The sequence below is a fragment of the Nannospalax galili genome, unplaced genomic scaffold (genome assembly GCF_000622305.1).
Source record: "Nannospalax galili isolate Female #2095 unplaced genomic scaffold, S.galili_v1.0 scaffold206, whole genome shotgun sequence".
Taxonomy (NCBI): domain Eukaryota; kingdom Metazoa; phylum Chordata; class Mammalia; order Rodentia; family Spalacidae; genus Nannospalax; species Nannospalax galili.
In genome coordinates, this window is record NW_008358101.1 from 4,778,963 (window position 1) to 4,795,818 (window position 16,856).

A 16,856-nucleotide genomic window follows, 5' to 3' on the forward strand; every position below is an offset into this window, starting at 1 on the left:
GAAACAATCTATCCAGCATGAAATATGCAAATAAAATGTACCCTTATCAGATTTGTCGTTTATGACCCCTACTGAAACATAGTGCATGCTTTTCATGTGTGTATGCACACATGCACATACAACCACAAGCAGATGTTACCCATTTCTCCCATTACTTTCAATGAGATAAGTGCTGTTTGAAGTACTTGATATGTAAAACATACACACACATTCATACATTATTCTGGTCAAGGGCAAGGAAGGGCCATGAGGGATCAAGGCTATATGCCCATGTCACAAGAGGAGTACATGGCTCACTGAGACAGTCTACATTATAAACAAGGTAAGATAAGATTAACCTTTTGGTTACAAGGTTAAGAAAAAGACATTTGTCCAGAATATGTCCATACTGTAAAAGTAATTACCAAAGTTAAATAGTTTTTGAGTTCCTGCCAGGAAACTAGAGGGACAGAGATCAGCAGATATGTATTTTTCACCCATGGCCCAGTACCACTTTTATTATGCACACACACAAAAAAGGACTTGGTAATTAAATCCCAGGTTAAATCTGTGAACAACAGTGATTTAGAGAGAAATAAATTTCTGGTTGTGGTCAGCCTGTGAAAGGACCTCATTTTTTGGTACTGTTTCAAGTAGTATTATGATTGTTGTTGTTTTATGAGCTGTTCTTTGGCCACCATTGCCAGAGAACTAGAAAGACTGGTCCCTAGTGTTTCCTTTTAACTGGATATTTACCAGAGCCCTCCCTTGGGTGATGCCAGTTAGTAGAAACACATAAGCAGCAAAGGTGGGTGCGATTTAAAGGAGAACCTTAGGCATAATACTAATTCCCATATGTCATATGTAAATGTTAGATCCAGCATACAAGAGAAAAATCAGGCCTGGATCATGATGGCTAACAGATCTTATATGATCCAGGAATTTTCTTTATTTTGACTTCGTCAACCATTTGTCTCCTGAAGACTGCTACGCTGCCTACTCACCCTATCTATATCAGATCCTAGGGACAAGTGAGATCATAGAGAGTAGGTTTGTAATGTGGGAAAGAATAGGAGAGTCAAAAGGAAGATCTTTAGGCTCCCTATGACATCAAAAGTCAGAGGAAGACTCCAATAACGTTAATCCTAGCATATAAGCATGATACCATCCACAGGAAGAAAATAAGTTGTCTTGCACAGACCTAGTATAAGAAGGAATATCCCTGGAAAAATGCCCCAGAACGGAGGCACTGCAGAACATTCTGATTAATTATCACTTATCATTTCAGTCGGCATGTCATTTGAAGAAAAATTCCATATATTTTAATAGTTCATAGGAATACATTGTCTGAGTCAAGCTGCTGGAGTCTTTTGGCAAAGAAGTTCTTATTATAAAGACATTAGGTCACGTAAGTGCTATATGTTACATGACAAGGGTCACTCCTCTTTCTTTACGTGGAGGAGTGGAACTTGGTTAATGTGTGCCTCACATTGCGTGACCATAGTTAGCCTGCCCTGGAATGCAAGTCAACAGGGAGACTAGGTGTGTTCTTGCCCTGACTTCTCTAAGAGTCCTTACTTAACAATCGTTCCTTCTGTGTCTGAATTTGATAATGATTTTGTCACACCAAGTTATGACCATTTATTATACTGACTGCTCTGCCCCACTGCCAACAGGAGAATATTCATAAAGTGTTGCTAGCTTCTTAACCTTTTGTGGTTCATGAAGACTGAAAAGGAGTACAAAATTTATGCCCCAAGGCACTGAGCATTGGGAGGCCTGTTCTTTCACATCACCTCACCCTAGCTGTAGTGTCTCAAGGTAGATTTACTCTGCTTCCTCTTACTAAAGCCCTTGATCCTAAACTTAGTCTAAAAAGACCACTAGTATTGTCTAAAATTGCCTACCAAAGCTATACAGAACCTCCACAGGCTAATCTGTCTTACACTAAGGAAGAACAAAGAGATTAGTGTGAAACACAGCCAGTGGATGCTAGAGCAGCATACTTATGCAAATTTCAGAATGAGTCAGTGTGTCTGTGAGGATGTGACTAAAAAAGGAGCAAGAAAAAACAAAAAAAAATGTGTGTCATTAAAAACTGTTGTTTTCTTCTAAACATGCACATATTGGGAGATTGATGTCAACAATCTGCTCTCACAGTCTTCCAGGATTGATGAATTGTAGTGGTCAAGGAGTGACTGCACAGACCTGCTATTTTAGACCTCTGCACACAGCCCTCTGGTCAGGTCATCCTCTGGGCCACCAACTGTGGAGCTCAGTACACCACTGCTTCAGATGGGCCCATGCCTTTCACCTCCTGCTTTTCCAGGTCTTTTGTTTCTTTTTCTAAATCATATTTTCCATGTGTCTTCAGCTCTGATGTTAGCTAGAAGGAGACCTGCCTTCCTGATTCCTTGATAATTTCTAATTGCCAAACCAGGGGATGTGTTGACTGGATAGGTATTCTGGATAAAATTCTAACCCATATTACCATTATACCTTGATCATCTTTAAATTAATTTGCTTATTCATCTGCTTATGTATGTTTATAAAATATAAACTATATATAATTACATCTATCATTTTTCTATCTATCATCTATTTATCTATCTATCTATCTATCTATCTATCTATCTATTTCAAGCTACACTCGAGTGATTGCTTGGTTAAAATCAAATACATGAGAGCAAATTCAAATTGCTTCACACAGTAATGTTCCTTGGAACCAAATCCATTTCTACACATTCTCTTGAACAGCAAACCAAGAAGTAGAGTCAGTCACAGGGAATCTGTGGCCCATGCTTTAGTCTGCATTGTAGGTCTGTTCATGGATTTTACACATTACAGAGTCAGTGCATCAATGTTTAAAAACAATGAGTTTTATGGCACTGTCCTGAGTTGCCTTTTAGGTGTTTACCTAGCTGAAGAAAGTCTGTCTCTCAGAATTAATCTCACCAGTGGAACAGCTTTCTAAATTTATTTTTTTCTCTCACCTGTCACTCTTGCTTCTCTTCCTCCATCACCTCGCTCATTTATTATTCTTTCTAGCAATATTATCTCCAGTTCTTTAACCTTGACCTTGCCTATTCAGTGCTATTTTTGATATTCTTAGCCTTTATCCCAAAGGGCTTCTGTTTTCAACTATACTTAATTATTCACATTATTTTTGTCTTTTGAGATTTAGCCTGAAGTTAAACATGTCTCCTGGGTCTCTTCAGTGGGTTATATTGAGCATTCCTAATACTCAATTAGATCAAACTTAAGTTCATGTTCTTTCTTTCCAACATAGTCATTTGTTATGCAGGATTCAGCATGTGCAACCACCTTGTTATTCTAAATATCCTGAGCTAGAAATCAAAGATGACTGTATTCTCTGTGCTTTCTCACCTGTGCAATCCACTACCATACCATGTTGTTTCCGTGAACCAAGGTATCATCATCTTTGCGTTCAACAATTGAAAACAATTTTATGATCTCCGTTTTTATGTCAACCACTTTGTTCTACTCAAAATCCAAAGGCAGATTTTATTTTTAACTACTTGCTACATGAACATTTTTGGTTGAAGATTCCTATCTTTTCAATGATTGTCATATTGTATGAATAAATCTCCTCTCTCTACTCCACCCAGTCTACACAAGACTAATCCATCTTTCTTTCTTTTCTTTTTCTTTTTCTCTTTCTTTCTTTCTTTCTTTCCTTCCTGCCTTCCTTTTTTTCTTCCTTTCTTTCTGTTTCTAAATTGTTTAGACAGTCTTTTAGTGAGGGGTGTGTATTTTTTCTTTCCACTTATTTTTAGATGGGTAAATTCTTTACTTTATAGCTGCCTCATCATCATTATTGTCTCAAGTCAAATGTCAACCTGCAGAGGAAGAGCTTTCCTGTAGACTATCCAATCTAAAGGTCTCCCCTTCTCCCTCTGTAGTCACACAGCCATCCTTTCCTCCTCATCCTTCTCCCCCATGTCCCTCCCCTTTATCTTTCGTTCTACACCTTCTAGACTTGATTGCTGTATTGATGTGTTTTTAAATTTCAATTTAACTTTATTTTTATTTTATGTGTGTCTTTTTAAAAATATATTTTATTTATTATTTTTATTTTATGTGGATGAGTGTATTGCCTGCATGTGTGTAAATGCACCCGTGTCATGCAGGGCCTTGGAGTTCAGAAGAGGGTGTCCAATTCCCCTGGAACTGGAGTTACAGGCGGTTGTTAGCTGCCATGTGGGTGCTGGGAATCAAACCCAGGAGAGGCCAGAGATGTCAGCTCCTTGTAATAGCTGCCATGTGGATGCTGGGAACCAAACTTGGGTCCTCTGCAAGAGCATCCAGCACTCTGAACTGCTGGACCTACTCTCCAGCCAAACCAAGTATATTTTTAAGTCAACCTTAGTCCATTTATGGTGTTATAGCAAATAAGGGAGACTAAAACGGAATTTTTTTTCTTCTACTCCTAGAATCACTAGACACTGGTTCCTCTAGATATCTATTAGAACGGGCTGTCTCCCAGAACTATGCTGATGGAGCTCAGTTGTCTCCTCAACCTGTGCAGGTGGTGCTGTCATCTGTATCTTCACCTTGTGCCAAAGAACTGTCTCTGGAGCCCTGTTTCTCCCACTGTTTCCCCGAGTCAGGCCACACCAATAATTTATTCAAAATGGTTTCTCCAACTTCTTTGGGAAAGAACAAGTTCAAGTTCGGCTCCACCCTTAATCTTCACCGACTACCTGTTTTTTTCATCCCTATTTCACATCCATCCATGGTCATGCATCCTTCCCAACTTCCTCTTTGTTTCCAGTGGGTGTTTGCACTGCTTGCAGGCTTTGATATGTTAATTCTGAAGCAAACTAACATTCCTTTATTATCTTTTTGGGTGGAGTATAAAACTCAGTTTGCCAAGGAGATAACTAAGTCATCATACCTAAGAGTACAAGGTTTTTCTGGGATTAATTAAATATTCAAATCATGTCCATTAATAAAAGTCATTCCTGCACTCATTAGAAATATGAGGACTCAAAGATTATTAGAATATGAGGACTCCCAGATTAAGTGGGAAACATTTTATTTTACTTCTATCAATGCCTGATCTGTTGTCCTATACACAGTATGTTCGCAGTAAATCAATTTTCAGTATATTGGTGTCTACATTTTCCAACACCTTATGCTATGTATTAGAGACACAACAATGAACAAAATGGAAATAATCTCAACTAAGTTTCTGGCTGGCAGAGAAAAAGATCCCTATACTAATCATCTTATAAATGATGATTATAAATTTTGCTTTCCTTCTAAAACAGGATATTTAGTTCAATGTGAGAGTGAAAATATGCAGGCCCTATATACTTAGGGACAGTGATGATCATATAAGACCCTTTTGAGTCAATTCCATATAAATTTAGACAGAAAGAATATAAGGAACAGGAAGCAGCTGGGTGTGGTGGCGCACGCCTTTAATCCCAGAGGCAGGTGGATCTCTGTAAGTTCAAGGCCAGCCTGGTCTACATAGTGAGTTCCAGGACATCTGGGGCTACAGGGAGACCCTGTCTCAAAAAGACCAAAAAAGAAGGAAAGAAAGAAAGAAAGAAAGAAAGAAAGAAAGAAAGAAAGAAAGAAAGAAAGAAAGAAAGAAAGAAAGAAAGAATCCAAGGAAGGCAACATTATTTGTCCAGAGACAGGACTATAAAATATAAAGAGCATCAAGAACTCTGGTGAACCTGGGTTAGAGGCCAAGTGTTGGGCAAGACAGCACAGGAAAAATCGAGGACACAAGCGTCCACATTATAGATGACTTTGCAGTCTTAACCTGATCTCCAGGTTAGGAATCAGTGATCTCTCCTATGCTCTTCATCCTTATCGTAATGATTTGTCCCTTCTTCCTTGTTTATTCTATCAGCCTTTCTTTATACCTATTCTTTTCACCAGGGCTAACACAATGTATTCAATCTTATATTCATCAATTCAATTATATATAATATACATATTCACTTTTGAATTATGAAATATTGTCCTTTAAGACTTATCTTTGTCCTTTGGTGTCCAATGTTTCGCCCCTGATTTAAGATGGTGAAAAAAAAAAGAAAACTCAGTGACTCATATATCTCAAATCATTACGATATCACTTTTAAATATTCACACAAATACAACCTACAACCCGTTAATACTAAGATGTGTTTTAGTATGATAAGGCGAAATGGTATCTAAACTGTAAGCATTCTGCCAAGGGAAGCCAATCAGCAATAAAGCAAAGATGTATTGAATGCTGTCCATTAAAAAAATGTCCTTTTTGCACTTCTTGCCCATCCTGTGATCTGAGTTTTTTTATTGAATGTTTATGATTTTCACACAGTATACTTTGATGCTATTTAAATCCCCTTCCCTCTTTGTACCTCCATTTACTGCATCCTAATTTGATGTATTCAATTATATATAATAAACAAATTGTATATATAATAAGGCCTTATAGAGTGTAATTTGTGTCCCCAAATATCCTTCAGTGTTGACTTCATTTTGATAGTCATGGAGGCATCTGTGTTTCTCTTTATACTTGGCATTTACTTCTCTTTTCTTCCTATGAAGAAAAATACAGTCAGCCCTGCCTGTTTGACCTTTGTGTTCCACAGCCATTTGGTAGAGCACTTCTCACTGAATAGGCATCTAGTTATCACTATACTGTAAACCCCTTCTAGCAGAGTTCATTCTCAGGAAAGACAGAATTCTGTTAAACAAACCATAGATAGATCCAGAAGTTAGTAGTGAATCCATTCTGACCTTTCCCTCTTGCCAAGTGAGGAAGAAACATTAAGACAGACTGTGGGGCAAGGGGGAGTTGTGAAAGGTATGATAGTAAGTACAAGTCATGTAGTTAGTCATATAAAAAGATAACAGAGAAGAAATAAAATCCATAAAGCCTCCATATATCAAACATTTTCTGTGCATCCAGAATGGTATATACAATTGCCTCTAAGATTCATGTAGCTCTGCCTTACACGTAGGAGAAGTAGGCAGGACCTTTATCCAGAACCACTTGCTTCAAAATTTAAGGAGAAATGTGAATACATTTCTGCTGCTTCAATTTTCACACAAGCGGGGCTCTCCCAAGGACATTCAGTTTTGGAATAAGTCTAAGGTATGAGATAGGGGTGAACAAAAAACAAAACAACAAAAGTACAGTGGGTGTGGTAATGTACACCTGTAATCACAGCAGAGTAAAACCAAAGCAGAAGGGTGACCCTAGACCAGCCTGGGCTACACAGAAGGTTCCCAACTTGGTACCCAACTTGTCAGTGAAACCCTGTCTCAAATAGAGGGAGAAAGAGAGAGAGAGAGAGAGAGAGAGAGAGAGAGAGAGAGAGAGAGAGAGAGAGAGACTACCTGACACATTACAGGGACTGACATAAGAAATTTGATTCCTATATCACCGAAAGAAAGAGCTGGTTTCTCCATAATACCCACCCCCCACCCCACTCTAGACATTCAGACTTAACTCACTGTGCCCTACATGGCCTGCATTAGTCAGAGAACAGCTCTTGATTACTCTGAAATACAATCAGCAATGAGATCACAGGGGAACTTCAATCTGAGCTGCCTTCCTACTCTGATTCAATAAAACCCCATTAATGCCCCTGAAAAACAGTACAAATTGTTTCTTATACCCTATGGTTAGTTTAAGACTTATGTTAATAATTCATGTTCTTATGTTTGTCCTTTGGCTATTTTAAAACTAAATACTGAATTTATTAGTTTCATCAAGGAAAATGTGTGTGCAGTGGCCTTCATGCATAGCAAGAAGTCACTGACCCACTGTCAGTAAAACATGCTTTCTGAAGTGTTCTTCTAGAAGTGCAGATGCGTTTGCACAAATCGTTTCCTGTTCTCTTGGTGTCTCTTGGTGTCTCTTGTTAGCAGCAGCAGCATTTTGTGTGAGAGCTGGAGGGTTAAGATGCAGACCCAGGTCATAGACCTCAGCGCAGCCATCTCACATGCATAGGGATGAAACTTGGAGCATTTGCCTCATTAGCACCATGTCCCCTACTGAGTTAACCAGCCATAGGCAGTTGGAAACTTTGAAGGTTAATTCTTTGTGCCTGTAGGTAGAGTTACAGCTCAATGGACTAAGCCCTTAAAATGTTAGCACTCCAACCAAAAATTTTTAAATGAAAAAACATGACTGATAGTACAGAAAGGTTAAATGAGTTGAAAATGGGACTAAAACAGACTTTTTTTTTCCCCCAAGAGTTGCATAAACTATTCTGGAACTTTTATAGAAGTTGTAACTCAAAACATGTTTCAACCATGTGATTGCCAGGAACTATTAAAATAAATAGCACAAATAGGGCAATTAAATATAGACACTAACAACTTCAAATCACAAGAGGCAGAAATGAAGCATCCTTGCTTTTCATCTAAAAACACCAAGGTGAATTTATTTGGAATTAGAGCAAATGCTTACTTTGAAAACCTAGATAGGGAAAGGAAAAACGAGACTGACAAATTATGATTATGTCTGTACTCAGTGGAGCCCTGCCCTAAGCTAGTGAGTCAGAATGAGGAAATGGGCCTGCTGAATTATCTACCAGTTAGACAGGTGAGATTCTGAGGACACAAGCAAGCAGCCACCATCTGTGTATCGGGCCTCCACTGGACACTATATAGGACTCCTGTGACACCAAGTCATGGGTCACCTTGAGCAAGCACCATGCATTTCCTGTCCTGACTCATGTGCACTGACGGCACAGCATACTGTGAGAAGACGGAAAAGTCTTTCTGGTAACAAGTTTCATATATGAAATGATCACTAAAGGAGCTGAACTGAATGTGGCTGTCATTGTGTCCCTGGTGAATGAAAAATGAGCCTCAGAATGAGCTTGTCTACTTGGAAAGAGAGCACCAGACCATTATTTGTATAACTCTATATAAAACCAACAGGTCCTCTGTAGTTAGTTAAGGATAATGGCTAGGATTTGGAACTTTAATTCCGTGTCTCGAATTGCTCCATGTTGCGTTGTTGGAAAAATTCAAGGGCAAACTGTAGTAATTCAAAAATTGCCAAAATTTATTAAGCATGGATCATGTGTTCTTTGCCAGGAATTTTTTTTAATGATTTTTTTGTGTGTATTTCATACAGAACATCTCAAACAATCTTAATCATCTTTATGCTCCCATCCCTACTGTAATCCTCTCATAGACCCTGCCCCCACACTAGAGCCCATATACTCTGTCATCCCTGTTACTGCCCGCTGTGTGGTCAGTGCCCCCAGCCATTCCCCAGTGCAAGTCCAACTGCTGAACAGGAATAGTTGAAAAATAAAAGCACAATAAACAGGAAGAACAAAGCAAAGATTGGAACTGAGGGACCTTGTTTAGCCTCAGGTCGGCCTGCTGTGCACTGTCATATATACTGTTATTAGAAACAATGACTTAAGAAGCAATCATAGTTAACAATTAGCAGGAAAAATTGTGCTAGACCCGTATGAACAATTTCCTTTACAGAAGTAATAAAATATGTGTAAGGAATAATTATGCAATGACAGAGTAGAATACAGATAACAATGAAACAATTGAGAGTAGGAAGTATTTTACCTATTCTGGTTGCCTCTGGGGGAAATGATATGAAGCAATGCAGAAACCTTAGAATCATGTATTAAAAAGGGGCAGGCTGGAGAAATGGCTCAAGGGTTAGCAACACTGACTATTTTGCAGAGGACCCAAGTTTGGTTCCCGGCATCTACATGGCATCTAATAACCATCCATAACTCTAGTTCCAGGGGATCCAATGACCTCTGCAGCATCACACCACATGGATGAACTTACATACATGCAGGCAATACACTCATACACATAAAAAATTAAACATAATAAATAACACTTTAAGAAATGAATTACATACTGAAAAGACTCCTTAAAGTTGGAAAATGTGTCAGAACATAAAAGAGCACTGCAAAATATTTATATAATAGTCATTCCAAATGGATGCTTCTGAAAAATGTATTCTCTCATTAATACTAAGCTTTTTGTCTAATTTATTTACAGAACTTTTTTCAAATAGTTAGCAACCTTTTAGATGAAGAAAACAAGGAAAAATGGGAAGACGCACAGCAGGTAAGATCGCAATCATTTAACAACTTATAATGAAGTTAGCTAAATAGGTTTGATCCTTCAAAAGTTTAAAAGGATTTTGTTAATTATTCTGGATGATAAATTGATAACCTTAGAGAAAACAAGCAATGTTTTATAATACCATCGTTTCAGAGAAATAATGTTTACACATGTAAAAATTGATTAGGTGGTTTATAACATTACGAAACTAACACATGATATCTATATACCGTAGCCATTGGTCCCTTCCCTCTCTATAAACAATGGGGAAAACAGAAACTCTAACAGCATATGTCTCAAAACAAATGACTTGATATTTATGAATGTGTAAAATCAATTATATTTAATTCATGCTGCATAGGAGCTGGGTCATGTATACAGATGGACATTCCTGTTCAAGAACAACAGTTGTAAATAGGAGGTCTCATAAATCCTTGCATTCAGACCTTTTATTCTTTCTGTTATTCCTTATTGGTTAGCAAGTGGCCTTATTGGTTTAGCTAATTTGAAATTGCCTTGCACTGTCACTACTCCTATACCAATTCATGCATGATAAGATTGTTTTTCCCTAAAACAAAAACTGTTGTGCAAGTGACAAGTGACAAAAACTTTCATTTTTTTAAAAATTACTATGGAAATTCAATAAAACTGAGTATTAAACTTATTTAAGTTTTCTATTTGACTGTCATTAAAAATTTCAAGATCAAGGGACTCTTGAAAAGACAGAAGGAGCATTTACTGAAGTTCAGGTAAACCGTCTACTCCCTTTTCTACTTGTAATCAAAGTGGCACCTTCAGAAGTGAAGTGTGCCCTTTATTCCAGTTATGATATGTGCGATATAAATAGCACAGTGTGGTCAGCCTCATTATCAGGTAAAAATTCTGTGCTTCTAGCTAATACAAGGAGAAAAACATCACCATTTAGTTTAAAACCCTGATCTATCTTTTTCTGTTTCTTTGAATTACAAACTTGTCCTTGGCCTTCATTTAGAGGACAGCTCATTCCCTCACTGTAAGAAAGTGGTGTCTTTCCCCTGAATACAGCTGCAGTAGTTGAGCACATCTTTCTAGAATGCTGGAGACTATTAATTATGGGTATATTTAGAATGAATGTATGAAACTCTATTTAAAAGAAGGCTGCAATTCATCACATGGTGATTTTTACTGTGAGGTCACAATTGAACAAATAATGAATGGTGCCAGGCCTTCTCAATCAATGGAAAATCATGAATCCATAATCCATCTATTCATTGTAAGTTGGGTTAGATCTGTTCTCATTTAAATAATTTTTCAATAATAATGATCCTTAATGATGTTGTTAAAAGGACTAAAATTTTAAAAACAGACTATTTTGTAGCTTTTACTAAGAAATGATATCATTTGGTAAGTATGTGTGGCAAAAATAGCTGGACTTCTTAGAAAAAAAGGGTATTTTGAATTTACCAAAAATAATTCTTGTGAGCCTTCTTTTCTTAACTCTGAGAAATACCCTTAACAAAAACATTATGTAAAATAGTTTTGTATGAATTTAGAAAACTGAGTGATACTGATCTTAGAAGGGTTTGCAAACCTGTACCTTTTGAAAAATACTGCCATACAGAGTCCACTGGTTACCCATTAATCCCAGTTAAGAAGTTTCAAATTAAATTTAGATAAATCACCCTACGGAGCCTACTAAAGTGAATGCATTTCACAACAGTATATCAATACCCCTCAACACACACATACACAAGACACTCCCCCACACACACGGTGGCAGGGGTTGAAGGGTTGATTTCAGTCATATAGTATATTTCTATAATTCTGTATTCTGAAAATCTACATGTCCACAGCTCAGGAAGGTGCAGATTTTAGCCAGCTCACCGAATCCAGCCTGATGCCTATTTTGTAAATAAAACTAGCATTTACGTGGTTCCAGTGACTGCTCTGCAGTAAGGACAGAGATGGCTTGTTCCAATTTTACTCCATGACCCGAAATGAGTAAAATATTTACCATTAACCCCTTTCTAGAAGAAACTTGCAACATTTGACTGCTGCTTGGGAAATATAAATAAGATATGCCAATATGAAAATCCAGTCAACAAAATTGCAAGAGTTCATCATTGAACAGACATTGTCAAAATGTGTTGTATATTATAGACAGCTCACTAAGGCTAAAGATTCCTCACTTTTTTGTAAAGCCATACAGGTACAACACTAAATACAAGTCTTCAAGATAGACAATAGCTAGTTCTGAAGTAAAGAGACCTTCACAGGACTCTTTTGTCACACACACATCATCACAAAATCCCTTGGTAAATCTATCCTCTTCATTAATTTGCTTTATCCAAAGGCAAATGAGCTTCTTATATCTTTATGGCTGAAGACAATTTTTCATTTTGACACTAAGTTCATGTGGCCACTGATTTAGATATCTACTTTCTAAACTTACTAGAGCAGGGACTCTATCTTTCTTGATGTTTGCATTTTAAAGAGAGACGTCTTTAGATCTTTAAGATGGTATAAGGCTTTTCAGTTTAAACAATTGCATACCTTCAAAGAGATAGTGTGAACGTTACAAATTGGAATTTTTCTGAAGTAAATTCAATAGGAAAAGGGAAAGTAAAGGAGATGCAGAGGCTATTCTCAAGAGGGAAAACAAAGCCTCTTGCTTTTCATTTGCATTCATCCCTATGTCAAATAATACAAACACATAAACCTACACAGAAAATAGATAGGATGCAGTAGTAACAGAAAGCTTTGAGACAATAGGAGTTTCATGTATGTTCTTGGAATAGGGATGATGAATTCGTAGAATTTTCAACGAATGAGTGAAATGTAGTTAAGACACAAGATTTACCTCTCAAATGTTTCTGATAGAAAAATTGCAGCCATCTGTGGCATGCATTTCATAGTAAATATTCATGTCTTCGTATATTTATAAGTGAATAAATGAATGCTATATATACTGATTTTTAAATGGATATGACCCCAGCCACCTGCAAGATAGGCTTACAAGCTCCCTGCTCATCCTTTTTCTTCCTGTTCCAGTCCCACACAGCTCTTATGTTACACTTTTCTGATAACCAGTCCCTTCCTTTTTCATCCTATCATTTATAAATACAAAGTGGCTGAGTTCTAGTCTACTTAATCTCTCACGTTTAGAAGCTGCAATGGTGAAAAATGGCCATAAGAATGTACCACACTTCCAAAGATTTCTCCTCAAGCCAGGCGTGGTGGCATACACCTTTAGTACCAGCACTCAGAAAGGCAGAGGCAGGCAGATCTCTGAGATCAAGGCCAGCAACATAGCGAGTTCCAGGCCAGCTGAGGCTACATGGAGACCCTGACTCAAAAAGATCAATAAATAAAAAATAAAAAATACTTTCTCTTCTAATGTAGAGATACAAAACAGGCTAACTTTAAAAGCTTTATAGGTTGCACATGCTAAAATTCATAAGCCTTCTTAAATGCCCTCAATGTTACATACAGTATGAGTTTTGCAGCATAAAGTATCTTTGAGAAAGACAGACCCTTTTGTGTGTGTGTGTGTGTCAGTGTGTTGGGTAACACACTTGCAACACAGAGGCAAATTGTTGTACCAATAGGTAGATACATAAAAACCTAGGTAGCTAGGTGGGTAACACAGATGCAGACATAGATAGATGATAGATGAATAGATAAATACTGCCTCAGTCACTAGCAAAGGTACAAAATGGCTTCAGTTGTTTATTTAGGGTCCTTGAGAGTCTGCTCCTTCTTGCCTTCAATATGTGTAGTAATCTCACAGGCTTGTTTCATCCATATATGTAGACGCAAATTATTTACACTATGGCTATCAGTATAATCCAATAATTGTTGCTAATGTTGTTCATACAATGACTACTGTAATTATTAGAAGTAAATGATTCTCCCCCAATCCATTTATTATACAATGGATTTACTATTTCTAAGTATCTTCATGATAGCAGTAATAATTATATTTTTCCTTCCCTGTTCTCCATATGGATATCAAACTAAAAGTGCTGGGCGCAACTTCAGTGTTTGTTCTATTATTTAAGTTGGGAATGATTTTAGAAAAATAAACTAATGTCATTTCTATGTAGAAAATCTACTAGATATTTTGAGTTTCTTGGGTTTATACAGGAGTAGTGAATCATGTCACTTCCAAAGTTCTTGCTGTTTGACACCTGGTAGCATCTTCAATGATTCATTTAAAAGCTACAGATGTTTCCATTTGTAGACATTTCTCCTAAGAAAACAGAGCTCATTTTTAATTTTATTATGTAGAATGTCTTCTTATTATGTGGATTTTCCCCCATCTAATCTGTGCTTATTTTTCTAGATTTATCCAGGCTCAATAGAGTTAATGCAGGTGATTGAAGATTTTATACACATTGTTGGAATGGGGATGATGGACTTTCAAAATTCATACCTAATGACTGGAAATGTAGGTAAGAAATGGGAGTATTTCTCAAAAGTTTACTAAAATAAAAACATGCAAGAATCTCAGCCACACATTTCAACTGTAATGTCTTATTCATATTTTTAAATGTATATGAATAAATATATTATAGAAACTTAGTGTTTGATTTTTAGATAGATCAAACTCCATTTACATTAAATATATACACCTGTATAAATACATTCTGGGCATGATTTTTCTCTGGGAAGAGATAACATCTATTCACCCTTGATAGAGCACTAACTTCAGATCAAAGAAATAATTTCACCCAAGTCTAGTTTAGTGAACCAATGAGTTTCCTGAGTTTACTTACAGGAGCATGATTGAAGGGTTCTTTATAAGGACATGGGTATATCACTGAAAGGCGTACTCGAGTATAGCGATCAACTCATGAAGATGGCATCCCTGGCATTCCCTTACCAACTTGCAGGCCACCCACTGAGGAGTTTCCTGTCTCTCAGCAATTACTTTTTATATATAACCTGAGGGGCTTCTTGAATCTTCTGATTTTCTTAGCACCTTACAAACCCAATTATGCCAGTCAAATCACTCAGATCTGTCAGAGACTCGCCTCCCTCATAAAAAATCATACCCTGCCATGACACTCAGGAAAGCCACTGAAGCTTCATATGAGTCTACAGGACCCTGCTGAATTAACTTCCTTCTTAACTCTGCTATGACCACATTTCTATTAAGCCAGGTGAACTGGGCATCAAACACTACCTGTTACATGTACAATTCCCTCCATACTGCCTGGTTTTCCTCTGTTGTCTTCTTGCCTCAGATACTCTTGGAGGCCTTACCTGGTAATAGCTAATTCTCTATAATGGTTTTTATGAGTCAGCCTATCAGGTGATGATTTTCCTCACATCATCTTAGATTATGCAATGTTTGTCTCATGGAGGGATGAGTCATTACATTACTCAGTTTCTCCAGAGCCTCAGACTAATCCCATTTGCCACCATGTTTCATAACCAAACAAGCCAAGCTGTGAGAGACTCCTTCATTCCTTATTTAAAAGCCTTTTACAATTTAAGCTGTTACCATATTTTTTTCTGTACTGGACCATAATGAAGGCTCATGCTGAATCATGGGGATTTTCCCCTTTCTCTGTTAAAGGTGGATCTGAGGGATATTTTCTATCAATTTTACCTCACTTGCTTCTCCCTCAGTGCCTTATTCTTGCCAGAAGAATTCATTTTTTTGGATCCTAAAAATGGTTCTGTAATACAGACCTAGCTTTCTTACCTTTACATACTGCAGGCTGTAAGAAATGGCAAGCCGGCTTAGTGGTTAACAGCATGTACTACCTTGCAGAGGACCTGAGTTTGTTCCCAATACCCAAATCAAGTAGCCCACAAGCATGTTTAATTTTAAGGGCAACTGTACTCACCTTTGCATACACACACACACACACACACACACACACACACACACAATTTAAAATGTATAAATAAATGTTAAAAAACAGAAACAGCAAGACAACACTTCTGTCACATCTTCTCTTTTCTGTACTTTCCCTAGAAAATCAGAGACTAGTGAAATCCTTTCCTTGAGTGCAGAGATTTTCTAGACCAAACCATGAAGCTCAGTTATGTGTTATCACCCAGGGGAAAGGGAGTGTGCTGTCTCCACAGCCTGCCTCCTACCCCATCTCATTTGGGTTCTTTCAGGTACCATCATATATTCTCTAGTCTGGAAGCCATTTGGGGTCATCTCTGTTCTCACTTGAAGAAAATCATTCATCAGGAAATCATTCCACCACAATGTTATACAAAATAAGATAGCACCCACAGTCCCCACCACCACCCCCAAGGTATTCCTCTTTCAGGTAGCTCAATGTCAGTTGAATGCCTTACTAGAGCCAGGAGCACACCTGCCACTACAGCAAGGAGACACCCCATCCCATACCAATATTGAAATGGCTCCCAGACACCAGACACCCCACTCTCAGATGAATTAGCTTCAGTTGCATGCCTTATCACCTATTTGTGGGACATGCCACTGCTTCTCCCCAACTCATCTTTGGTTCTGTGGTTCATGTGAATTAATGTCTATTTAGCTGAACTAAGTCACTGTTGACAGATGAAAACAAAAATTCCTCCCAAGGTTAGTTTGGTGAATCAGTGAGTTTATCAGGTTTACTTATGAGAACATGAGTTCTTACCTAGAGGATCACGGGTGGTTCAAACGCAGCAGCATCATATAAAAGCCCACAGCATCAGGAGCAAAACTCATGAAAGGCACTTCTCTGGAACTCCCACCCAATTTGCAGGCAACTCTACCAAAGAATCTTCTCTCTTACAGCAGTTCTCTACTACTTGTATCAATGTATGGGGAA

General features: G+C 37.7%; 1 protein-coding gene across 1 annotated transcript in view; it reads left to right on the forward strand.

The window, feature by feature from the left end:
• Positions 1-16,856, forward strand: part of Adgrb3 (adhesion G protein-coupled receptor B3) — a gene marked incomplete in the record, with an annotated part of 857,756 nt that overhangs the window by 394,507 nt on the left and 446,393 nt on the right. The window contains 2 exon segments of the mRNA XM_008856279.3: positions 10,006-10,074; positions 14,396-14,504. Coding sequence (XP_008854501.1) covers positions 10,006-10,074; positions 14,396-14,504 — 178 coding nt within the window.